The 26,768-nt window shown below is 36.7% G+C and overlaps 1 protein-coding gene across 2 annotated transcripts in view; it reads right to left on the reverse strand.

The window, feature by feature from the left end:
- VPS37A (VPS37A subunit of ESCRT-I) overlaps positions 1 to 26,768 on the reverse strand; it is a 48,473-nt gene that overhangs the window by 4,050 nt on the left and 17,655 nt on the right. For both annotated transcript variants that reach the window (XR_004621957.1, XM_002923793.4), the window contains exons 2-11: positions 26,685 to 26,759; positions 24,679 to 24,793; positions 23,987 to 24,087; positions 11,672 to 11,897; positions 8,365 to 8,435; positions 5,614 to 5,741; positions 5,475 to 5,533; positions 5,329 to 5,397; positions 2,343 to 2,486; positions 1,281 to 1,361 (exon numbers count right to left, since the gene is read on the reverse strand). Coding sequence is in view for 1 of the 2 variants with exons in the window: in XM_002923793.4 (XP_002923839.1) it covers positions 1,281 to 1,361; positions 2,343 to 2,486; positions 5,329 to 5,397; positions 5,475 to 5,533; positions 5,614 to 5,741; positions 8,365 to 8,435; positions 11,672 to 11,897; positions 23,987 to 24,087; positions 24,679 to 24,793; positions 26,685 to 26,759 (1,069 nt within the window). In the remaining variant the exon portion in view is untranslated. The remainder of the gene's footprint in view (positions 1 to 1,280; positions 1,362 to 2,342; positions 2,487 to 5,328; positions 5,398 to 5,474; positions 5,534 to 5,613; positions 5,742 to 8,364; positions 8,436 to 11,671; positions 11,898 to 23,986; positions 24,088 to 24,678; positions 24,794 to 26,684; positions 26,760 to 26,768) is intronic.

A 26,768-nucleotide genomic window follows, 5' to 3' on the forward strand; every position in this document is an offset into this window, starting at 1 on the left:
AACAATTTAGTGTTGGCACTAATGTTATGTACAACTAGATTAAGGGAAGGGGAAGAGGAATCTGAGATAGAGATGAGAAACTCCCGCCATTTGTAAATGCTCCCTTCTCAGAGTCCACTCCTTCAGCCCCCTAATGTCCAGGCCGAACTGCTGTTGGGCCAGTCTCTTTCCTGGGGATTTTGCAGTGAAACCCTTGTTAGTCTCCACCGGCTACTTAACTGTCATATGTGATCAGGCCTGCAGGCAACAATTGTGGAGCATGTGCGAGTGCAGCAGAGAAAGGCGCTGTGAAGAGCAAGTCAGGAAGCACAAGAGAGTGAGAGGCAGGAAAGAACAGAGACCCAGAAATGAGAAACAAGCAGCCTTGGCAAGGGTGTGAAAAGAAGTTATTATGGCCTCCTGTCTTATTTTCACTCTCAGCGACTGAGCTGTCCTTAGTGCATTTTGGCTCTATAAAGTACCTCTGCATTGTTCAATAAGCCTTTACTTAAATTTGTTGGGAGTGGGAACTAGTTTTCACAACCAAATCACTCCTAAAACTGCATAGACGGAGAAGAAAAGGAAGAGTGTCTAGACATCAGATAAGAGCGTGACCAGAGATACAGTGATAGGAGAAAGAACATGAAATGGAGAACTTAAGGGGAAAATGGAAAATTGAAGTGGGTGCTCTCAAATTTATGCCAGATTGTAGAAGGCTTAAAACCACAGAGAAATTTAACAGTGATCTGCAATTGCTAAGGTCTCATCGTAAGTTCTGCAGCAGAGAATTATACCACAGGGTGGTATTTGAGGAAGATCGTTCTGTCAGTGCTGTGTAGGAAGGAGAAACACTACATTCAGGGACTGGCAAAACAATTACTGGAATAATCCTGGTGTGAGACTGGAAGTTGACAGGAAGTTCATTTTAAAGGAAGAAATGACAAAGGAGACTAGTGAGAAATATGTCAACTAAGTGAAATGGTATATACACCATATATCACCTAAGAGACAGGGACGAATTATAGCTTATGATTCTACAGAAGCAGCTATCCAACACTGAAAAAAACATTTCATTTAAGCCAACATCATGGTGAGAAAATATCCAAAAGATTTCCACTGGTTAAATGCTAATGTATATAATCATGCTTAATGTATAATACAAAGCATTTTATATGTCATCTAACACAGAAGCTATGACAGAATTATGCTTAAAGCTGACGAAACAGACACTGGTAAAAAGACCTGCTAAAGAATAGTCATGCAGTAGCCTTCCGACTCAAACCTTCTGGAAGACAATTTACCTATAGCGGGGCATGAAATTGGCTGTGCATTGCTATTGCTTGTTGAAGTTTCTCTTCCTTGGCTCTTCTACAGTGGCAGATCTAGAAGATAAATGATTTAAAATACCAGTCACTCCTCCAATGATTTACCTACTGCTTCTTACATTAGGACAGAATTCAAAGTAAGAATCCTTTAACCTGTTGACATTTTTAACTTTTGAATGTTTAAGGTAGTTCAGAATTTAAGAAGCCCCACCCCTGCAAATGCTGAATTGTATTTGGAAAATAACCTTTGCCTGTCAACTCCCAGAATGATAAAACAAACCTTGACCCTTTATATCAATTCTCAGATTGTGGAGTTTCAAACATTTGTGTTTTAAAAATATAAAAACAAAATCCTACTGTTGTTAACCAGGAAGCTTAATAAATGAAAAACTCAAGGTACAGTTACACAGCACCACAGAAGAATGAACCAGAAATCAACACCTTACTAATGCTATAACCACAGTCTTTAATGTCCCTAAACTTCAATTTTACCTCATCGAAAATGGGGATAATAAAATCTGCCCACTTTCCTTAACAGGATAAGCATATACATAACACACATTTTACAAAGTTTATTAACAAAAGGTTACTTTTCAAATGTGATGTTTCAGAGAAATTAGGTAAATATTTAAAACTCTATCGAAGGGCAAGATATTGTTAAGTAGACTTTCTTAATTTTTCTTTAAATATAATGGAAATCAGAACAGAACAGAAACTACTGCAGAATGTTCTCAATACTATTTACAGATTTTAAAATAATTATTTATGGATTATTCCCTTTTTAAATAGCTTGTTGAACATAAGAAGTTGTACATTCCTATAACTATTAAGACCAGACTTAGGCTGATTTACTAGCTTTAGTACAAAAGGATAGTAAGATAGTGCTATCATTCTTAAAGAATAGAGGCTTTTCAGTTTCCTCTCATGGCACTCACAATTCCAGCTCACTAACGTGCTAAAGTATTTTTTACTCATGAATATACTTAAGTAATTTCATATAACACTGTCACGTGTCCTCAACTGAAGAGTATTACATACAGTTCTCTTTTCCATGAAGCTACTGAGGAAATCATCTATTTCAGTTTTTCCCTCTAAGAAATCTTCAGCAATATTATCCGATTCTTCCTCAGCTTCATGTGCAGCTACTTTCAATCTTGCCTGTAGGGCACTCGCACTACAGCTCTGAAAAAGAAAATCAAGTACTCATTTAGTTCACACTGCTCAGAAAAACTCCTTAGAGGCAAAGGAAATGAGACAGGGGTAGGGAGGAGCAAGTATTATATGCCTTACACAGCCTCTTTCTTGAGGAAAACTGCTACCACCCAGGTCCTCAGCTTTTGGATATAGGGGTAGATACCAAACACAAAATAACCCAATCCATTCGCTACAAACCCTTGAATGAGGGAAGCTGAGCCAATCAATGTCTTTTCCCGGGGATTTAGGAATTAGGTCATTGCGGTAGGCACCCTCTAAGAGGACCCCTATCATCCCTACCTCTTAAGTGTGGGCTGGACATAGTGACTCCCTTCTAATGAACAGAATATGGCAAAAGTGATGGGATTAAATCTGACCAAACAGGCAAAAGACCTGTACAAACACTGCTGAAAAAACTGAAGAAGACATAAGTGGAAAGACATCTCACGTGCACGGATTGGATATTGTTAAGATGACAATACTACCCAAAGTGATCTACAGAGTCAATGCTGTTTCTATCAAAATCAGGTTTTTTTGCAGAAAAAGAAAAACCCATTCTAAAATTCATATGGAATCTCAAGTGACCCCAAACAGCCACAACAATCTTAAAAAGGAAGAACAAAGTTGCATACTTCCTGATTTCAAAACTTACTACAAAGTTACAGCAATCAAAACAACAAATGTACCGGCATAAGAAGAGACATGTAGATGAATGAAAGACCTAGCCTAGAAATATACCCTCACATACATGGTCAAAAATATTTTCAAAAAGTGTGCTAAGACCATTCAATGGGGAAAAGACAGTCTCTGGCAAACGGTGCAGGGAAAACTGGATACTCACATGCAGGATGAAGTTGGACCTTTATCCTACCACACATACAAAAACTCACTCAAAAAATAAAAAAGTAAATAAAAACTAACTCAAAGTGGATTGAAGACCTAAATATAAGAACTAAGACTATTTTTATTTTTTAATTTGCTTTTTTAAGTAGGCTCCATGCCCAGCATGGGGCCCAACATGGGGCTTCAACTCACGACCCTGAAAGCAAGACCTGAGCTGAGATCAAGAGTCAGACCCTTAACTGACTGAGCCACCCAGGCACCCCAACGCTATTTTTAATAGTAGTCATGCTAGTGGGTGTGAGGTGGCAACTCACACACAGAAATGAACAGGGATGAACCATTTTCTCATCACCCTTGCCAACCCTGGTCATCTATCTTTACAAGTTTGGCTCACAAGAATGATGCAAATTTTTATTATTATTATTACTGAAAGGCTGACTATCTGTTCAAACGTTTCCATTATTTATTCACTGAATGTTTACTGAGCACCTACTATGTGCCAAGCACTGGACCAGTTACTGGGTATATGGAAGAATAAAATACAGCATGTTTCTGCACTGATGGTACCAACAGTCCAGTGAAGTGGTTTACATACTTTATACAGAAGCCTGCTTCATCATTCCCAAAGATTCTGAGTGAACACATCTAGAGACAAGCGTAGGAATCAAGGTGTGTTTTTCAAGTGTTTCAAAAACCATTTCCAGCAATTATATAAATGGCACAGAAGACAGAGTAACTGTTATACTCATATGTCTGCTGGACATTCACATTTCTCTTTTTGAGTTTCTTGTTCTTTCCTCTGACTAACACTGGCATTACTGTCTTATCCCTAATATTAAGGGGATCCTGGAAATATTTGGCAATTGTGATGCTTGCTGTTGGTTTCTAATATTCTTTATCAAGTGAAGGAATTAATTTCTATTCTTAACTTACTAAGAGTTTATAAAGAATGATGTGACTACTGTGAAAAGCTTGTTCAGCATCTACTAAACTCTAATGTGCAGCTAAGAGTATTTCAGTTGCTTCTCTCAGACTTTCTTCTGGTTAAGAGTGAGGGACCACTGCTTACATTTGATTCCTGACTCTGATACTTTCTATTTATATGACCTCAGGTAAGTTATTCAATATCCCCGTGCCTCAGACTGCTTATCTATATTATTTAAAAAAAAAAAAAGAAAATCGCCTACCTCCTAGAATTTTGTGGAACTAATGGGCAATATATGAAAATAGTGTAGTGCAGTGTAAGATGCATAATCATTTTTCAATGTTAGCTATTAGTTTTTATGTCTTTAATTCTAAAGAATGATCAAATTATGTGAAATCCATTATAAATTTATATTCTCCTTTGTCATTTTTTTTGTTGTTGTTTTATTTTCTATTTTTTGTTTTATTACATTGGCTTTACTTTCCAAAATTGCTGATTTTAAAGGAAAGAGGATGTTGTTAATTATGATGTTGGTTATTGATATAACATAAAGATTATGTCTCCTATTCCTTTTCATTTTTAAAGATTTTTCAGAAATATGGGTTGAATTTTATAAAGTGGTTTGTATTTTTTATTTAACTGGATTTCTAGCATAAAATCTATTATTTGTGCTGAATTAAACTTTTTAATTTTCATATATTTTTCAATTTTCCAAGTTTTCATTTAAGATATTTTTATATAAGCTTACAAGTGAGATTACAGTTCAAGTTTTTTGTTAGATTTTATTAGAGGAGGTAAACTGGAATTTATAATAGAGTTCCTAGTTAAGTTATTTATGGGGCTTTTTGTGTTTTTCTGCTTTAACCAAATACGCCCTTGCATGAGCACAGATAATGTATAATGCCCCATAAATGAGAGCTGTCCATCTCACTTAAAGGTATCAAGCCTTATAAAGACAGATACCTAATAAGTGCTTTCTGATAATAATGAAAGTAAGGATGCAGATCACACATATTGAGATTAAAAATTCTTATGGTAAAGGAAAAGAGTTAAACAACTTACCTCACTGAGTTCATGCTGCCTTTGCATCTTCTTTTCAAAAGTAGATTTCAGCTGTGTAAGCAATTCATACTAAAAGATAAAATAAAAATGTTATTTTATTATATTTTTAAATTGTATGGATTTCTTCAAAATCATAACTAACTCACCTTATCTAAAACAGTTTGCCTTTTGGCTTCCAAGCTGGGCTCCAAAAGGAGATTTTTTCCTGTAAGATAAATTTCTGGTTTATTTCTAGGTAAACACCATATTTTTCTTAGGAAATTTAAGAAGTAAGGAAAGACATACTTGCTAGCTCTTCAATACTTTTTACTAAGTCATCCTTGTCAGTAATAATCTGTTTTAGTTGGGGCAAAGTCAGAAACTGTTCTAGTAATATCTCCTCTTGTTCATTCATATCTGTAAGCTGTGACACACTAGAAACACAACAGAAAAGTTAATGAACATCAGTCACTAGTTTTTCTCCATGATGATATTCGCAATTTTTCCATTTTATTCAGGTGATATGGCTCTAATTTTTGAACTATCATTTATATATCTACACACACACATACACACAGGCAAATTATAACCTTAAAAGCAAGTAAAACATCAACCACAGTGGAACATAAAGTGGTCTTAAAGTAACATCCAATCAGGATAGTATTATTAAGACTAGGGTTCATGAACAATCACAACAACGTCAACCTCTGTATCTATGTAGCTAACAGGTGTGTGGCTGTCAAAATAAGATAAGTATATGGATATGTGTGTGTGCAGATATTCATAAAATATTTAAAGAAAAGCAATCACGGAGGGCTAAACCAAAACCAAAAATCAATATCCACAGGATAAAAGAGGGAACTGGATGGGTGGAATAGGAATGGAAGCTAAACCTTTCTGAACATATCTATTAGTTTTGACTACCAATCCATAAAAAAGCATATGGTTTAAAAAAATTTTTAAAAAAAGTCTCTACAATTCAGAGTAAATGGAAATAAATGAACATTGGTTATTTTCTAAGTTACATGTCATCTGGAGAAGTATATTATTCAGACTTTAAAAAAAAACAGTATTTGGATATACATGTCAGGTGTGATAATCAAAACACAAAAGAAGTATAAAAAACAGAAACAAACTCTTATCCTAAACTCAGTAATCATAGTAATAATATCGGTATTGTAATTTTGAAAAAGAACAAGTGCCTTTCAGAGAAATTACTTCAGGCCAGGGAAAAGAAATTTCACGATGAGCCCATGGCATCTTTGTTTTGTCAGAAAGCTTAAAGAAGCCAATGTGAAGAGTTTGCTAGGGACTCAAGATAGAACTGTTTAAGCATCAAAAAGAATAATGACTGCAATAGACTGAAACACATCAAATATATTTTTAAAAAATTTATGAGCTCTTAATAACACAGAAACGACTACAAAAATAAAAACAAAAAACCCTGCCTCTCAGAAATTTTGGAGCTTGTTTGTGCATCAACACATTATTCTGAAAATTGAAAAAAACCAAAAAACAAAAAACAAGGATTTATCTTTCCATTACTATATGTGGTGTATTTCAATAAAACTAAATAGTTGATATAGAAATTTCTTCACAGAATTCTGGCTAATTCCGGCAGCAGAAAATCACATTTGCAATCCTTAATGAAATAATGGATAGCCAATGATTTCAGCGATTTCACCTGTTTCAATCTTAATGTCACTAAAAATAGGACAACCAGACATAACTGCTGCCTTATACGATGTAATAGGAATTATGACATAAGTATTCTTGACCAAAGAATTGAACCCATTTTTTTCAGCAGTGAGATATAACTGACACATAACATATAACATTGTGTAGGTTTACAGTGTGCGGCTCAATGATTTGATAAAACTGAACCTAAACAAATCTAATTAAAACTCTAGATCCAGCCACCAAGAGAAAGAAATACAGGAAAGAAAGGAACATCTTCAATTGTACTACCAGAATGCAATCAGGCAAAAAAGAGGATATAGAAAATTCTACCAGACAAATAACGCATTTCCTCAATAAACGTATAATATAACGTGTATAACGTGACATGTATAATAATATAACATGTGACATTTTAATAATAATTCTTTTTTAAAAAAAGTGAGGAAGAAAAAAAAAAAAGAGAATCCTTTGTAACACTGAACAATAACAGTACCTACTTCCTGGGGTTACTGCAAACATTACAGTGCATAAGAAACCTTAACATGTATGTGATATATTGTAAACCTTCATTGACTATTATTAGAAAATAATGAATCACTACTTTCTAAAAATGATTATAAAACACTGGGTCAATTAAGGTAAATTTTTTTTTTTTTTAACCTATAGAATTTCTAATGGGCATTTGGCTGTATATCCCTCATGGGATATATCCCAGAGACAAAAAGAATTACAAAAAATTTTTAATTATACTCAGAAGTTTTAGTAATAACAGCCTTATGAGTAATATAAACCTTCAATGTGGTATAAAGGAAGCAATGCTTCCCAAAGTTGAGTGGCCCCACAACAATTTTTTCATGAAGCACCTTAGAGAAGCAGTGTTCTATGAAACAGTACTTTAAACCTGAATACTACAAACGTATGTGCCATTAGTCTGAATACAATTTGGCTCTGTAAAGACACTATGCTATGGCTTTATGAGAACATTCATGCGTTCCTCTATGTACAAAGTTCTACTTACAAAAGGAACAACGAAAAAGTCTAAACCAGAAAATATTTGAAATTGCCAGGGATGATGTATTGAGAAATAATTTTCACAATAACGTAAGCCTCAAGAATGAACGACATTGTTTTCCTGGTAACTATTATATCATTTCCAGCCTCTAGAAAAATCCCTGGGTACATACTAAGTCACTCAATAAATACAAACTACAAGATATAGAACTGATTTACATAACTTCCCCAATAAGACAACCAAAATATAGAAATAGTGAGGATTTAAGAACTCTCTTTAATACGGGTATGAAAATGATGATTTGGTTGTATTTATCATTGTCAAATAGATAATGAATACTGACATTACTCTCCCAAGTTTTTTACCTTAGTTCTGAGAGTTCTGGAAACGTATCAGGTACATCTGGCATCTTGTAACCGAAACCATCCTGGCTTATCTACAGAGAGTTTGAAATGGTATTAAGTGTCAGCCATCTTACTGACTGCTCTTATTTACTTATAAACATAATTTTTAATGTACCACATCCCATAATGTTTCATTATCACCTTCATCTTTCCACTTTACATTGTCCTTATTCTCTCCTTCTTTCTTTACTCTAATTTTCTCAGTGTACTTTATACCCAGATGGTTAAATTTTGTTTTGTTTTGTTTTGGGTGAGGTTCACGCGAGTACCTGCCTTACTTCTTTCTTGGGCAAGTACATAACTGTTAAATAAAACGCTTAAGTGTATCTGTGACAAATGTAGAGAATTATCTGTGGATTTCATTGATATTTATGTACACATTTGCCTCATATAAAAGATACCGAATATAAAAAATGTAGTAAGCTGAAAGTCTGAATATAGTTACATAACTAAGTTAGACAAGACAGTAGGGTAGATAAGGAATACGTAATCCATTATTTTATAAATGACTTTTTAAAATTGAGGATCCTTGAAAAGTTCTCTTGTAATTTTGTTTATCCTACGAATTGTGATTAATATTGTTCATGATACTGACAATATTGATTCATAAAATTCATTAATACAATGATGAAAGGTATTGGAAAAAAAGGTCCACTTGGGCCTAATCTAAATTATTACAAACACTAAAATTAGTAAAGTTGGATATAATAAGGTTTGCAATATTTGAGTATTACTTGGGTGATACTCAAGGCTAAAATGGAGGTTTTAAAATCATTGTATACGTTTTATTCATAAAGTATTAGTCTCTTAGTAACATTCCACATGGCAACAGTCATTAGCTTATTTAAGAACATACAATGTTTTGGGGCGCCTGGGTGGCACAGCGGTTAAGCGTCTGCCTTCGGCTCAGGGCGTGATCCCGGCGTTACGGGATCGAGCCCCACATCAGGCTCCTCCGCTATGAGCCTGCTTCTTCCTCTCCCACTCCCCCTGCTGTGTTCCCTCTCTCGCTGGCTGTCTCTATCTCTGTCAAATAAATAAATAAAAAATCTTTAAAAAAAAAAAAAAAGAACATACAATGTTTTGTTTTGTTTTTTTATAGAAATATTTTTTATTATATTATGTTAGTCACCATACAGTACATCCCTGGATTTTGATGTAAAGCTCGATGATTCATTAGTTGCATGTAACACCCAGTGCACCATGCAATACATGCCCTCCTTCTACCCATCACCAGCCTATCCCATTCCCCCACCCCCTTCCCTCTGAAGCCCCCAGTTTGTTTCTCAGAGTCCACAGTCTCTCATGCTTCATTCCCCCTTCTGATTACCCCCTTTCTTTATCCCTTTCTTCTCCGGCCGATCTTCCTAGTTATGTTCCACAGATGAGAGAAACCATATGATAATTGTCTTTCTCTGCTTGACTTATTTCACTTAGCATTATCTCCTCCAGTGCCATCCATGTTGCAGCAAATGTTGAGAACTTGTTCTTTTTGATAGCTGAGTAATATTCCATTGTATATACGGACCACAGCTTCTTTTTTTTTAAAGATTTTATTTATTTATTCGACAGAGACAGAGACAGCCAGCGAGAGAGGGAACACAAGCAGGGGGAGTGGGAGAGGAGGAAGCAGGCTCATAGCAGAGGAGCCCGATGTGGGGTTCGATCCCATAACGCCGGGATCACGCCCTGAGCCGAAGGCAGACGCTTAACTGCTGTGCCACCCAGGCGCCCCCGGACCACAGCTTCTTAATCCAATCATCTGTTGAAGGGCATCTCGGCTCCTTCCACGATTTAGCTATTGTGGACAATGCTGCTATGATCATTGGGGTGCATATGGCCCTTCTCTTCACTACGTCTGTTATCTTTGGGGTAGATACCCAGTAGTGCAATGGCTGGATCATAGGGTAGCTCAATTTTTAACTCTTTAAGGGACCTCCACACTGTTTTCCAGAGTGGCTGTACCAACTTGCATTCCCACCAACAATGTAGGAGGGATCCCCTTTCTCCACATCCTCTCCAACAATTGTTGTTTCTTGCCTTGTCAATTTTTGCCATTCTAACTGGAGTTAAGGTGGTATCTTAATGTGGTTTTGATTTCAATTTCCCTGATGGCTAATGATTTTGAACATTTTTTCATGTGTCTGTTAGCCATTTGTATGTCTTCATTGGAAACGTGTCTGTTCATATCTTCTGCCCATTTTATGATTTATTTGTTTCTTGTGTATTGAGTTTGAGAAGGTCTTTGTAGATCTTGGATACCAGTCTTTTACCTGTAGCGTCATTTGCAAATATATTCTCCCATTCCGTGGGCTGCCTCTTAGTTTTTTTGACTGTTTCCTTGGCTGTGCAGAAGCTTTTTATCTTGATGAAGTCCCCCAAGTGCATTTTATCTTTTGTTTCTCTTGCCTTTGGAGATGTGTCATGAAAAAGGTTGCTGTGGCCGATGTCGTAGAGGTTGCTGCCTATGTTCTCCTGTAGGATTCTGATGGATTCCTGTCACATCGAGGTCTTTCATCCATTTGGAGTTTATCTTTGTGTATGGTGTGAGAGAGCGGTCAAGTTTCATTCTTTTGCAAAACATACAATGTTTTTTAAACCAATGAGACACCTGAAGCCCTTAGCATGGTAGAGAGCAGATCCTCCACAATCTGATACCTACTTCTCTTACGTGATCACTTTTTATGCCTTTGCCTATTTCCTGTATGACAGGCAGCTCTCTATTAAAGGCAATTTAACAAAAATGCAATTTGGTTTATGCCTCTGAAATTCTGTCAATACTACTGCCTCTTTATAGGAAGTTTTATATAACACCTTTCATTCTGACAAATTCATTACCATCTATCAAAATCTGGCCTTGAACATAAACAAATAAATTAATTTATCTGCCTCATTTTAAGTGAGCACCTACTATATGCATCAGGTGTGGTTTGAGGCTAAGGATAAAGTGGTGAAAAAGCAGAAACACATTTTTTATGAAAGCATCCCTTCTAGGTCTACCTCAGTTCCTGGGAGCACTGACCACTTCCTCAACTATCTTCACCGTAACTCTAGATTCTCTCTACTACTCTAGTGGAAGTTTCTTATTTGCAACTATTTGATAATTTGTTGGTCTCCTCTGAGTTTATTACTTGAGTTGAAGATGTGCTTTAATCTTTTTATCTTTTGTTCCTTATTTAGTGGCTGGCACAGGAAGGTATATAATAAATATATGTCAATTAGATGAGTTTTCAAGGATACAAAAATACAGAAAACTGAAGATACCCACCGGTGCTGAAGTGTCCGTTGTAGGAACAGGTAATGGCAGATTTGAAAGGATGCCAAAAGAAGGAGCAGCAGGTTTGGCTGGTGTGTAACTTGTTGTTGAAGAAGAAATAGTGTCAGCAACAGACAAAGAAGTGATAGTCCTGTTAGCTTCTTGTGGGGGATATGGAGGAAGAAATGGGAAACCCTGAGATGCATAAGGAGGCATCCCACCTGGATTACTGTATAGGCTAAAGAGAAAGACAGAAAAAAAAAACATTAGGTTAGACTTTAGGGGTAAACCTATAAAATTATTCCCAAATGGTTCTAAATAACAATGGTCATGGCACAGAGACAGAATCTTGTTATTATAATCATATAACTGAATTAAATATCCTATAAATTGATAAAATATGACCCCCCCATAGAAGTGTAGTTTTGATGAGAAAGGAAAATGTTTTAGAAAACATATAATTCAACTAGTCATAGTAGAAGTAAAGAGAAAGTCTCTTTTTGAGTTTTGAGCATTCCAATAGCATCAACCACTGTATTTATAAAGGGAATGGAGAACATTTAATCCAGAAAATGTAGTCAAGACAAGTTGTTTGAATAGTACCTCTCACTTTATCTGGAAAAATATAAGCGAAAGTCATGACTGCTTTTCTAAAAGATTTTAAAGGAAAATAGTTAAATGTATAGAAGAATGGCTAAAAATGTTAAAATATAAAAATAAATACATAGAAAAAACCAAGTCTATAGATTTAAAAAAGTAGTACAGCAGCATGTACTTGGGACTGAGTCAGAGAGCAGTATTAATTTTTTCAATGTAATAAATATCTGGGCCCTGGTTCAAGATGACAAGATAGCAAGATGCTGAAATCACCTCCTCCCATGAACACACTAAATCTGCAGGAATATGGAATAATTTCCTCAAGAAAAAAATTCTAAAATTTAGTTGTATAACTCCTACAAATCAAGCAAATCCGAAAAACCAATACTGAAGCAAGTAGGAAAGCCTGGGACACAATCTCACTGTAAACCCAAACCTCAACACAGAGACCTGTAACGGGGAAAAAACTCACAACCTAAAGCTTCTTCCTGAAGAGCGAGAGTTTGAACCCCACACTGAGCAGTCCATCTTTTAAGCCCTGGATCTCAAAGAATAGCCCCCAAAACATCTAGCTTTGAAAACCAAAGCGGCTTATATGCTTGAACTTACCTACCCCAGGAGCAGAAGAGGCACCCAGATTTTAGATGTAAGAGTCTCATTTCCTAATCTTAAAGTGTCAGCTTGAGGCACAGGTACCTAATTTAACCCACATCCAGGGACCCACTGGGATATGCTCTAGGGACAAAGGGTGGTGGGTGCTCTCTTCATGTTCTCCCTCTGTTACATTCCAGAGCACCAATATCTCTTGGAAGGAAGCTCTCATGCACATATGGTGCTTGGTTTTTATGTCTGGTGCCCCAGTTCTGGTGGCTGTCATCCACGACATGCCCATTGATTACATGGCTCTGAAGGCCAAGCACTTGCATTTCTGGGTCCCATGCAACTGTAAAACAATGAGACAGTTGTTGGCAGGCTACCACCCCCAGGTCACTGCACAGACAGCAGATCAAACATACCCTTAGTCTTCCTGTGAAAGAGTCCGATAAACCTGTCTGAAAGCTTTGGCTTGAAGAGAAGGCTTCTGGCTTGGCATACAACTAGGGGCCTAGGGAGGCACTCCCAGGAAACACAGGCTGGTGGATGCCAGCTCTGCACACTCTCTCAGTCTTGCTCCAGCTCACCAGTATCTCCCAGAAAGAAGTTTATACAATCATCTGGGGCCCCAATTTTGCAACTCTACCCAGGGACCAGACCTCCAGATCACTTGGCTCTGGTGGCCAGCAGAGCTTACACTTGAAGCCCCATGGACTATATATATTTGCATATTTTAAAAGCTGCTACCTGAGGGTCTGGCTTCTAATCAGCCTGAATCCAGGTGCTGGCTGAGATCCTCTCAGATCCTGGTACACCCTCAAGTACTGGGAGCTATTAAAAATATAATAGGCTCCTTTGACAATACAACGATTTTAGAGATAATCAAGAGGTAGGGCAAGGCTAAATGGTAAGGTTCATCTCCTGGTCCAGTCCTTAAGACTGGGAGAGGTGGCTGTTTTATCTTATGCATAAAAACCAATACAGAGAGCCAAGGACAAAGAGAAATACGTTCCAAATAAAAAAACAAAAAAATGGAAATAAGTAATTTACCTGATAAGAGTTCAAAGTATTATATGCTCAATGAACTTGGGGGAAAATGGGTGAACACAATACAACTTCAACAAAGAGATAAAAAATATAAGAAAGTACCAAACAGAAGTCACAGAGGTAAAAAAAAAAATACACTAGAGGATTTCAAAAGCAGACTAAATGAAGCAGAAGAAATGGCAGTATACTCAAAGTCAGGGCAGAGAAACTCACCCAATCAGAGCAGCAAAAAGAGAAAAAAATGCTCCCTGATTTGAAACTATATTACAATGTTACAGTAGTCAAAACAGAATGTTATTGGCATAAAACTATATAAATAGATCAGTGGAACTGAATACAGAACCCAGAAATAAACCTATGCACATACTGTAGACAAGAATATAAAATGGGGAAAGGGACATTCTCTTCAATAAACACTACAGGGGAAAATGGATGGCCACATGTAAAAGAATGAAATTACCATTCCCTTACATCATATACAAAAAATCAATTCAAAGTGGATTAAAGACTTAAATTTAAGACCTGAGACCATTAAACTCCTAGAAGAAAACACAGGAAGTAAGATTCTTGAAATTGGTCTTGATGAGTTTTTGCATCTGATACCAATAGCAAAGGCAACAAAAGCAAAAATAAACAAGTGGGACCATATCAAACTAAAAAACTTCTGAAGTGCAAAGGAAACTATCAACAAAACAAGAAGGCCCATTACTAAATGGGAGAAGATATTTGCAAATAATATATCTGATAATCAGGAGTTAGTATCCAAACTATGTAAAGAAATCCTACAATAGCAAATCACAATCCAGTTAAAAAATGGGCAGGGAATATTAATAAATATTTTTTACAAGATAACATACAGATGGCCAAAAGATACATAAGAAGATGTTCAACATCACTAATCATCATGAAAATGCAGATCAAAGCCACAATGAAATATCACGTGACACCCGTTAAAATGGCTATCACTAAGAAGACAAGAAGTAAGTGTTGTTGAGGATATGGAGGCGAGGAAACCCTGTGTACTCTTGGTGGAAATGTAAATTGGTGCAGCTACTATGGAAAACAGTATGGAGGTTCCTCAAAAAAAAATCAAAAATAGAATTACCATATGATCCAGCAATTCTACTTCTGGGTATTTATCCAAAAAACTGAAAACAGTAACTCAAAAAGATTAACGGTGACTCTGTCTGGGCTCCTATGTAGTCTCAGGATGGGGTAGGTCACTAGAAAAACACACTGACAAAGGGTTGGAACAATTAGCTGCACCTACCAACATCAGGGAATAAGGAAGGGGCTGCAAACTAAGCTCTATGAAAACTCTTGAACAATGACAGCTGACAAACTTTCTTGTTGGTGAATGCATCCACATGGTGGGTGCACCCCAGCCCATGGGGACAGAAGCTCCTACATTTGAGACTCTCCCAGTCCCTGCCCTGTGCATCGCTTCACACGTCTATTCATCTGTATCCTTCACAATGCCCTTTTATAATAAACTGGTAAACATAAGTAAATATTTCTCTGAGTTCTATGAGCAGCTCCAACACATTAATGGAACCTGAGGGGGGGGGGTCATGGGAGCCTCTGATTTTATAGTCTGTGGGTCAGAAGCAGGTGAACAGCCCGTGGATTTGACTGGTGTCTGAAGTGGAGCAGTCTTCTGAGACTGAGCCTATAACTCGTGGAATCTGATACTACCTTCAGGCAGAGAGCATCAGAATTGAATTAAATGTATTTATTTTAATTTAATTAATTTAATTAAATAGGACACCCAGTCACTGTCTGCTAAGAACTGGAGAATTACTTGGTGGTGTTGGAAACACACATATCAGAGTACTGAAATATGTTCCAAAATATATAAAGTTTGAACAATTTTTAAACTGGAATATTATTTCATTTAATGACTTAAATTTGCATGAGTTGGAATTATGCTGGAAAACAATTATTACGGATTTTTAAACATACAATGATACTAAAGTTCATATGGATAATTATAGAAGGAAAAGTATCTGAAAGAGGGTTAAGAAGAGAGTAACTGTGCCATATAGCAAAACAAATTATAAAATTTTTATAATTAAAAACAAAGAAAAGACAACTTTTTTTAGAGCAAATAGTGGTAAATGGATATGCAGATCAATGGAATTGAATATAAAATCCAGAAAAAATCCCAAACACATAAGAATAAGGATAGAAGACAGATGTGAAATAAATGGGAAAAAAGATCAGTCAATAAACAGTATTGGGACAGCTGGAAAAAACTGAATTAGAGACAGATCGTTATATTCATAACAGAATAAAAACCAAATTCATCAAAGACTTAAATGCTTAAAACAAAATCTTACAAGAATTAGAAGAAATCATTGGGAAATAATAACCTTGGGGAGGGAAAGGACTTTCCACGATCCCAAATCCCAAAGTCATAAGAGAAAATGATTAATTGCTTGACATTAAGAAAGAACAAAAACAAAAACATCTACACGACAAAGCCCATTATAAAAATTGGGGGATAACATTTAAAACTCGTATCACAGACACAGGGGTAATTTCTCTGATATATAAAAGTTCCTACAAATTGATAAAAAGACTAACAACTCAAAAGCAAAATGGAAAATGGGATAGAAGACACAGATTAAAGAAAAGGAAAGAAAAACATCTTTCAATCACAGGAAAAGATACCCAACTTCATTGTTAGTTAAGATAAATACAATTAAAATTATACTAACACATCATGTTCTACTTATAAATTGGCAAAGATCCATTCCAATAAAATGCTGTATTGGCAAAGAATATAGGGAAGTAAGCATTGTGTATAGTGGCAGAAATTGGTGCAACTCACTCTGTAGGGCAATTTTGCAGTATTTGTCAAAATTACAAATGTGCATGCCACTTTAAGAATGTATCCAAGAAATATACTCACATTTGGCTAGAATATTATTTTTAAAGTTATTCGCTGCAGCACTGAGGGTAAAGAAAGGTGGGCCTTTTAGGAAAGAGTGGAAACAATAAAAATATCCATCAACAGGAGTCCTGTCAAATAAATCAGACTGCATCTATACAACAAGCACTTTGTGGTCATAAAGAATAAGGAAATGCTTTATGTACCAACATGGAAAAATCTCCAACTACACCATTTAGTGAAGAAAAAAAGGGGGAAGGGAATAGTATACTACCATTTGCATAGAAAAGGAAGGAATAAAATACTCCATGTACATACTTCTTTGTAGGTCATAAAACATCTTGGAAATTCTATGCATATTCATACAAATGAAAAACTTTGGATACCAGCAAGAAGAAAAACTAGGGTGTAAGGGAGAAGAAAGTGGAAGGAAGCCTTTTTACTCCATATCCCTTTATATTTTTTGAATTTTGATTCAAGTAAATATATGATCTATTGAAAAAATTAAAAAAATAGCTCATCTTTACATTAAAACATTCATCTAAAGGTATGTCAGTGACATAAATATAAATATAACAAGTTATTTGGAAACAATATGACCAACATGAGAGAGTATTTGTATTATACTTGAAGTCTTCATTGTGAACCAATCTGCTTTATTTTGACCTCAGTAGCAGATACAACCTATTAAATAATCTAAGAAATGCATTAAACTTACATTTTAATAACCTGCACTTTAATCACAGAACTTATTTGAAATGGGAATAAGTAAACTTATTGGCTTTTATTTTCAAATAAGGTGAGTGAACTTATATCCAACGCTACCCTGACAGAAAACAGGATATACAGTTTTTGGATAAGGAATATTAGTGAGGCTTATAACTCCAGGACAAAGACACAACAGAGGAAAGATGAGGGCTGCGGCTGATGTACCTAATGACTAGATCTAATAATCTAGCTAAGCAGATTTCCAGGCAGTGCTCAGATGCTGCCTGGCTCCTGAGCAAGAGCAACTTCTTAGAAATTATGCAGGACTAGGACAGAAAGCCAAGAAATATTCTGAGAAAAGGAAATAACAAGACCAACAAGAAGCTGCATCATCATTAAATTTCAGAATACCAAAAATTTTTTCTAAAATTTACAAAGGATCAGAAATCAAAATGGCATTGGACACTTTGCAATAATAGAAGCCATACAGACAATATAGCAACACCTTCAAAATTCTGAGTGGAAAAGCACTTCGACTTAGAATTTGAACTATACTGATTTTTAACTGTGAGGGGTATATCAAAGACATTTACAGATTTTTTTTTTAAAGTTTCAAAAGTTATCTTCTAAGAATCTGTGGCATACTGTATTTTCAAAAATTGGACACAGCAATATTTCTGGTCCCACGCTCTTCTAGAACCTTGCCACTCCACCAACCAAGAGGAAAAGCCTATTTTCCTTCCCTTGAATCCGATCAGGACATTGCGACTGCCTCAACAAATTGAATGCAGCAAAAGTGACAGTGAATGACTTCAAGCAACAAAGTCATAAAAGGCATTATGACTTCCTCATAGCTCTCAAGATGTTCATTCTAGGGACCACCATTATGCTGTAAGGAAGGCCAAGCCATAGAGAGAGGCCACATGTAGGTATATTCCATCTGACATTCCTAGGTAAGGTGTATGATGAGTAGGCTGAGAGCTCACTGATGATTTATTTATTTATTTATTTATTTTTTTAACGATTTTATTTATTTATTTGACAGAGATAGAGACAGCCAGTGAGAGAGGGAAAACAAGCAGGGGGAGTGGGAGAGGAAGAAGCAGGCTCAGAGCGGAGGAGCCTGACGTGGGGCTCGATCCCATAACACCGGGATCACGCCCTGAGCCGAAGGCAGACGCTTAACCGCTCTGCCACCCAGGCGCCCCTCACTGATGATTGATAGAGCACACAAGATCTGATGAACCCTTCCTGAAATGAAGATTAGTAAGCAAAATTCATGTGTCCAACGTTTTCAGCCAAAATTCACAGGGCAATTTGTTGAAACCTTAAGTAGACAGAACACATTTTAGCACCCAGAAGTGGAAAGCTGCTATGTTATGAGAGAGAGAGACAGAGAGAGAGAGAGAGATCTAAACCATGGGAGTAGCTTTGGAACCTGACAGAGGTGAAAGCCAAATGTACCCTCAAAGAGTTGGTTAACAGAAGCCTAACAGCCTTAGCGGATCGGTCAAAGAGCACTTACAGGAAAGTGAGGAAAATGTTGGTATAGGAACTCTGTTATGTACTGGTACAAAGTTTACCAACCATGTTGCCTGCAATAATGGGTAAAGTAGAAAATGTACAGGCATAACTCACTTTACTGCACTTCACAGATTCTGCGTCTTTGCTCACTTCCTATCTCTGCGTTCACATTCTGGTATGCTCACAATATTTCAAACTTTTTCACGATTATTTTTGTTATGGTGATCTGTGATCAGTGATCTTTGATGTTACTATGTCAACTGTTTTAGAGGGCCACGAACTGCACTCCTATAAAACAGTGAACATCATCGATAAATGTGTGTTCTGACTGCTCCACTGACCAGCTGTTCCCCACTGTCTCTCTCTCTCCCTGGGCCTCCCTATTACCTGAGACATAAAATTAGGCCAGTTAATAACCCTACAATGGCCTGTAAGTATTCAAAGGAAAGGAGTCACACATCTCTCACTTTAGACCAAAAGCTAAAAACGACTAAGCTTAGTGAGGACAGAATGTCAAAAACTGAGACAGGCTAAAAGCTAGGCCCCTTGGGCCAAAGAGGCAACTTGTAAATGGAAAGGAAGGCTTCCTGAAGGAAATCAAAAGTGTTACTCCAATGAACATGCAAATGATAAGAAAGTGAAACAGCCTTACTGCAGATATGGAGAAAATTTTAGTGGTTTTGACAGAAGATCAAATCAGCCACAACATCCCCTAAGTCAAAGCCTAATCCGCAGCAAGGTCCTAATGCTCTTCAGTTCTATGAAGGCTGAGAGAGGGGAGGACGCTGCAGAAGATTTTGTTTGAGTCCTTTCTCTTCTTCTCTTGATGAGTCTAGAGGTTTATCAATTTTATTGATTTTTCAAAGAAACAGCTCCTCGTTTCACTGATCTGTTCTACTGTTTTTAGTTTATTACTTATTTCTGCTCTAATCTTCATTATCTCCTTCCTTCTACTGCTTTTGGGATTTGTTTGTTGTTCTTTTTCTATCTCCATTAAATATAAGGTTAAGTTGTTTGAGGTTTGTCTTGCTTCTTGAGGTAGGTCTGCATTGCTATAAACTTCCCTCTTAGAACCACTTTTGCTTCATCCCGAAGATTTTAGATCATTGTGTTTTCATTTTCGTTTGTTTCCACGTAAGTTTTGATTTCTTTTTGGATTTCTTGGTTGGTCCATTGTTGAGTAGCATGTTATTTTATAACTATGTATTTGCTCTTTCCAGATTTTTTCTGGTGGTTGACTTCTAGTTTCAGAATATTGTGGTCAGAAAAGATGCTTGGTATGATTTCAATCTTTTTGAATTTGTTAAGACTTGTTTCATGGCCTAAAATGTCATCTACTCTAGAGAAAGTTCCATGTGCACTTGAAAAGAATGTGTATTCTCCTATTTTAGGATGGAATGTCCCTAATACATCTGCTAAATTAATCTGGTCCAGTATGTCATTCATCCTGCTGTGGTTTGGTCCTATTCTTTCACATGGGACACATTTCTCTATCTCCTCATTTCGTTTACCTGTCTGTGCCTGTTTCTATGTTAGGAAAGTCAGCTATGTCTACTGCTCTTGAAGGTAATGCTTTATGACTAAGAGGTCCTATAGTGCCCTGCAGTGCTGTGACCCCTGTTCCCCAGGAACTGGCACTTCGGGGGGTGTCTCCTCTGTATGTTGTGTCCTGTTGTGTTCTTGCCACTCTTCCCTTCAGTCCAGTTTTCTGCAGTGGCTCTCTTTGCCTCCTGTGGGCAGTGTTTGGTCCCCAGCAAGGTGGGGTGCACTGGTCGGCCTGCTAAGTGAGACCAGGAGCCTCTAATGTCAGGACTGGGTCAGCCTAAGCAGGTCCGCACAGAGTGCCTAGGTGGGGCATCTACTTTTAAGAAGATGCGCCTCAGGCTTTTGCAGCACCTGCTACTGCACTTGCTACAAGGACTGATGTCCTGCAAAATGCGTGGGTTAGGAATCAAGGTGTTGGCAAGGGTTGTGCAGGTCCTCTGGGGGAGGGACCCCACAGTGCCAGGACCTGAGGCAAGCGTGACTGGGAGGGTGGATCCAATGAAGCACGGTGGGCAAGGCTTGGTGTAAGCAAGTTACGTAAGGAGTGTCAGTGCCCCACTGCTTCCTAAAGATGGCTGTGTCTTTAAGCTGAGGGGCAGGGCAGAGAAATGCATGTGCCAGCTACTTTTTTTCTGAGGGGTCTCTCTGAGATCCCTGTTTCTCTGGACAAGCTCTGTGATGAATAAATCACTGTCCCCTCCATGTGCCCAACGCATTTTTCAAATTGCTGATTCTATGCTGTATCTGCGCAGGCTGTTTGCAGTGCTGCCCCTTTAAGAACAGAGACTCCCTCTTCCTAAGGCCCTCCGGACTCTCCCTGAACCAAACCTGCATATTTTTAGAATTCTAGGCTTTAAGTCCCATTGGTTCTAAGAATTTACAGAATTTGACCTCTCTCACTTTCAAAGCCAAATGTCATGGGGGTTTGTCATCATCCCCATATGGGATTCCGGGTGTGATCATCTGTTTCTCGCCATTCCCTATACTCCTGGCTCCCTCTCGTCCAGAGACAGCCACAGTAAATCACATCTCACCTTCTTTGATGTGGCCTCTTCTCTACCTTTGGTTCTGGAGTTCATCCTGCCAGTTTTCAGGTCATTTTCTGGATTATTCATGCTGATGTGAGTGTTATCTAGTTGTATTTGTGGGACAAGGTAAGCTAGAGTCCTCATACTCTACCGTCTTCACCTCTCTCCCCTTCGTGTACATTTTTTTTAAACAAAATGCTATTACACACTTAATAGACTACAGAATAGTGTAAACATAACTTTTATGTGCACTGGGAAACCCAAAAATTCATCTGATTCACTTTACTGTGATCTGTGCTCTACTGTGGTGCTCTGGAACAGAATCTACAGTGTGCCTGTATTTACTGAATTGGATGACCTAGCTAAGGAGACCAGACAGCGTTAATGGTGCCACCTTATTTCTAGTTGGCTATAGTCAAAGCTGAGAGAACAGAGAAAAAGAAAGAACTACTAAAAATAAAGAGAAAAGGCCTCCTGGGTTTAAAAATAAAAATGTCTCTCATTCCTAGCTTCTCTAAAATTCCAAATTTTAGAAGCTCTTTCTTAGAGCTTCAAAGAGAAGATGAAACTCAGGGTGGGCTAGAAGATCCTTTGTTAATCCCTCTGAAAAAACTGAGGCAGTGCCTTAGAGATCTGTCTAGTAAGACAAAAGGCTTTCTAGGGCTTCTAAGAATCTTAAAGGAATTCTCTCTCAACAGCCTGATAGGAAGCCCAAAGGCTTATTTTGCAAACTTGTGGTATTTTATCTAAAGAAATGGATGGAAAGTGGATTCATAAGAAAACTACAAATATTTTTAAATAATTTTATCATCTTGGTCTAAAAGGGAGAGACACAATATGAAATGAAAAGTGGCCTGTTGACCCTTGCCTTCTATAATGCTAAAAGCAGGCTGAAAAACTACTCATCTGCATATAAAGGCCACGTTTTAAGGAAAGGAAGCATGATTGCCCAACTGGATTCAGAACTGCTATGGACCAGTGGCTCCTGTGTAGCTCCCATTTTCTCCCTTTTTCAGTGGAAGGGCCTATAGTGCTTATCCTAGGCCTATGTTACCACCCTGTGATAAGTGTGTGAGGGACAATTACCCACTACCCTGTCTCTTTAATTCAGTTGTCTTCATACCAAAAAAATTATAGTTGAGAGGGGCGTCTGGGTGGCACAGCGGTTAAGCGTCTGCCTTCAGCACAGGGCGGGATCCCGGCGTTGTGGGATCGAGCCCCACGTCAGGCTCCTCTGCTATGAGCCTGCTTCTTCCTCTCCCTCTCCCCCTGCTTGTGTTCCCTCTCTCGCTGGCTGTCTCTATCTCTTGTCGAATAAATAAATAAAATCTTTAAAAAAAAATTATAGTTGAGGAACATACATAAGAAACCTCATCTGTACCTGAATCTGACTCAGATACTGAAACCCTGGACCCTCAACATGAGCCTGGTTCTGTAATGTGACAACGTCTGGAAGTTGTAGGGGAAAGGGCTGAGTGCATTTCTGCATATGAGAGAAGTTAATTCTTATTGCCAGACAAACTGTGATAGATTGTATTTTCCAAAATATCCACAGAGAGATTTCCTGATCTTTGCCACTCTATCAAGAGATGGAATCTATTTCCTCCCTTTTGAACCTGGGTGGGACTTTGTGACTGACTTTAACTGCCAAACAAGAAAATTACATGAGCCTTCAGAGGATTTCAATCCCTAGACTTCACGCAACAACAGCTAATGCAAACAGTGGAACAAAATCAAGTTATCTCCAGTAGTCAATAACCAAACTGTAGATTCACAAGGAAAATACATGTTGTCAAGGTCTGATGACATGAAAAAAGAATCTGAAAGGTATTTTTCAGAGCTGCTGAAAGATGTGGAAAATTAAAAAGATAAAACCACCAATGGAAAAATGGAAGTAATTCTTAACTCCAGAAAAAGCAAAAAATCATAACATAAAGGAAATATAATCATGACAAAGTACTTGATTCAGCAATGGGGAATATTTACAGAATCGAAATAATGAAAATACCAAAAATGAATTTAGGTAAAGATCATGACGTCAGTCACTAAGAGAATGAGGGGAAAGGAACATTTATGAAAGACAAAGATAACTAAAATCCTCATCAATCATAGCAGGAGGCTGATATATAATACCTAAAATTAAAGAACCAAGACTATATGTAGATGTTTAAATTATTCAGAAAGATGAAGGTAAGTATTGGAAAAGCAACTAAAAGAAGAAAACACAATCACCTCTGAAAAGTATGAATATATCTGTGTGAAGGTAGGAATGTAGAACGAAGAGAACTGCCTTTTACCTTCATTTGAAAATTTAAACTATATTACGATGACTTTGATAAAAGTAAGCAAAAATAAATTTATACAAACTTTTTTTGGTATAAATATACTTACTATGGAAATGCTGTTGAAGAAGGAGCTAAAACTGGAGGATTCTTCCAAAACTCATCCAACAGACTCTGAATAATTTTTCCAAGATCTGAGTGCATTGTAAACTAAAAGTCATAGTAATACAGATGATCAAAATCACTTTCAGAATAAATCTTATTAGGATAATGTCACTGTAAAACTTAATCTTAAATCTACTTCTGCACATCAAGAATTAAATGAAAAACAAAGGATATTGTATCAAATGACCAGATTAGCAATCTACAACTTAGAATATTTTTCTATAGACTCAATACCAGAAATCAGTTAAATATCTATTTAACCAATAATGGAGCTAAAATATTTCCACATTTTAAAAAATAATTTGAAGTTTCAAAGGTAAATACTTGGAGTACATTTAAGTTATAGCCCTTCACAGTAATCAATCATTTATATATCCTAAGAACTTTAAGGCATATTTGAATTTTATCCCCTCCTAACAACTACGGAAAATCTGTGAACCAGAGTTCTAACATCAACAGGTCTTCATCACAGAAAAACAAATAACTTTCAAATCAGTATTATTTATTAGATATAGTGACCTTTTTTTGGGAAAATTACTTATTCCAAACGAGATTTTAAATGCATTTTAGAGTTCTAAAACATGTAGTAGTAATACCTGTTATACTACTCTGAAATAAATTATGCTATATACATACATTGTTTACTAACGGAGAGGTAACATATACCCCTTGTTTATCCATTAAGTGATGTCGTATTGGTGGATAAACACTGATCACTGGTTTTTCCTGAGGAAATTGTGGAGGAAGCAATCTGTTAAAAGTAGAACAGATGAAAAAAAGACATGTGTTATATTATACAGTCATAATTCTAAAACAAAGTTAAAAGCAAATTAAATTTTCATGCTTTCATTTAGATTAATTATTCACAGTAATAAGTGCTCTATTATGGTTGTTAATTGAAAATACACAAAAGGATATACTTTAGCAACAAGATTATAAAGCAATTCAATACAGTAAAACCTTAATGTAGAATATGGATACCCTGAGTTATAAGATATTCCTCACATCATGTCAATTAATTGCTTTCAAACATAATATACCAACCTATGCAAAATCTCCAATAAAATCAGATCAGGTATTTGTATCAGGTGAATCACAGTAACAGTCGGACTATTGGACCAGTTTCTGGCCATATAATTTTCTTGCAGTTTTCCTACTTATGAAATGCTGCCAAGAATTATTATACCATCTATTGAATTTTTAAAGACTGAGTAGATAAAAGCAAAAGCACTACGATTAAAACTGTAGCTGTCATTATGCCTTGGTTCTATAAGGCTCTCTTCTAATCGTTCCCATTAACACAACTCTCCCAAGTCTGTCAATCACATGGTTTCAAGTAAAGAACAGTAAATTCTTAAAACCAAAAAAAAAAAAAAAAAAAAGGTGAAAATCTTAACCTTTATGAATTACCACAAATTTAAAATTCAGGAATGAAGTCTTAAATGGATTTTACTGGATATGGAACTCTGATTTCTAAATCTCTCTAAACTCAGAAGAATATGCCTCTTTAGTATCTCTCTGTTCCCCTGCTGGCTCAGAAAACGATTTGCTTGGCAGCACCATCATGAAGAAAACTGGCTCCTTTTTGGCTTCTCCTACTTAGCCCTACCTAGGGCATTTGATGGAAATAAAACTACTTCATTTATATAGTCAAAGATTTTAAACTAGTTTGGTAAAAAAAGACAATGAATTGGCTTTTGGAGCCCAACAAATCTGGGTTTGTATCCTGACCATGCTACTTACTACCTATGTCTGTAATTTGCCCAATTTGCAGCGCTACCGTGAGGATCGGAAAAGCTCCTCTAAAGATAACACAGCATACTGCTTGGCACTATTATACATTCACACTTCCATTCACTATTCAACTAGGGTTTAATAAGGCCTTCTCCATGCAGGCATTATGCTAGACAATGAGAATATGAAGATGAATAAGCCATCGTTCCTGTCTTCAGTTAGGCGCTTCTTACCTCACCCAAACACTTGCTCTAGCACCCAGCCACCTAATGCAATTTGAGGTAATAACTTAATACTGGCATGCTAACGACTAATTACACATACCGTTAAATGGATACTTCAGCAATCACTCTGTCTAATCTTTCCTCTTAAATAACCTCATGACTATAATTTTTAACTTAATTTTTTTCTTTAATTAGTAGATCAAATTTAGCCTTGAACTTTCTGGTTGATATAGTATATCTGTTGTTGAAGACTAGAACATTTTCACTTGTTTCTGATGTAGAGGTGAATGTATCTCTAATAGTTTCCCAGACATGATCTCTTTGATTGTCATCATTTTCAGGCTTTCTCTTTCAGCCTACCTTCAGCTAAGACTTCAGTGCAAATCAATAAAAATAATGACAGTACTAAATATTATTATTACATCTTGTTATTGCATTTCTTCTTGATAGTTTCTTTCTTATAGCAATACACTTTACAATGTAGCAATACACTTTACAATGATGTCTTTAAAAAATTTTTGTTTCACGAAATTGTGTGACTTTGCTAAGTTATAGTTACTAGAAAGGGAATATTTTAAATAAGTTCACTTTAAATGATTCACTTCTCATAACTAAGAAACAAAATAATGAAAAGATTTTTTAAAGTACTAGTACATAAAAAATATAGGATACAATTCTACTCACATATTAATATTAATTGTCAGGTTGTTTACGGTGAATGGCAACCTGTATTCCACATCTTTCTGTATTTCAGCTATACTGTAGGAG

The sequence above is a fragment of the Ailuropoda melanoleuca genome, chromosome 18 (genome assembly GCF_002007445.2).
Source record: "Ailuropoda melanoleuca isolate Jingjing chromosome 18, ASM200744v2, whole genome shotgun sequence".
Lineage (NCBI taxonomy): Eukaryota > Metazoa > Chordata > Mammalia > Carnivora > Ursidae > Ailuropoda > Ailuropoda melanoleuca.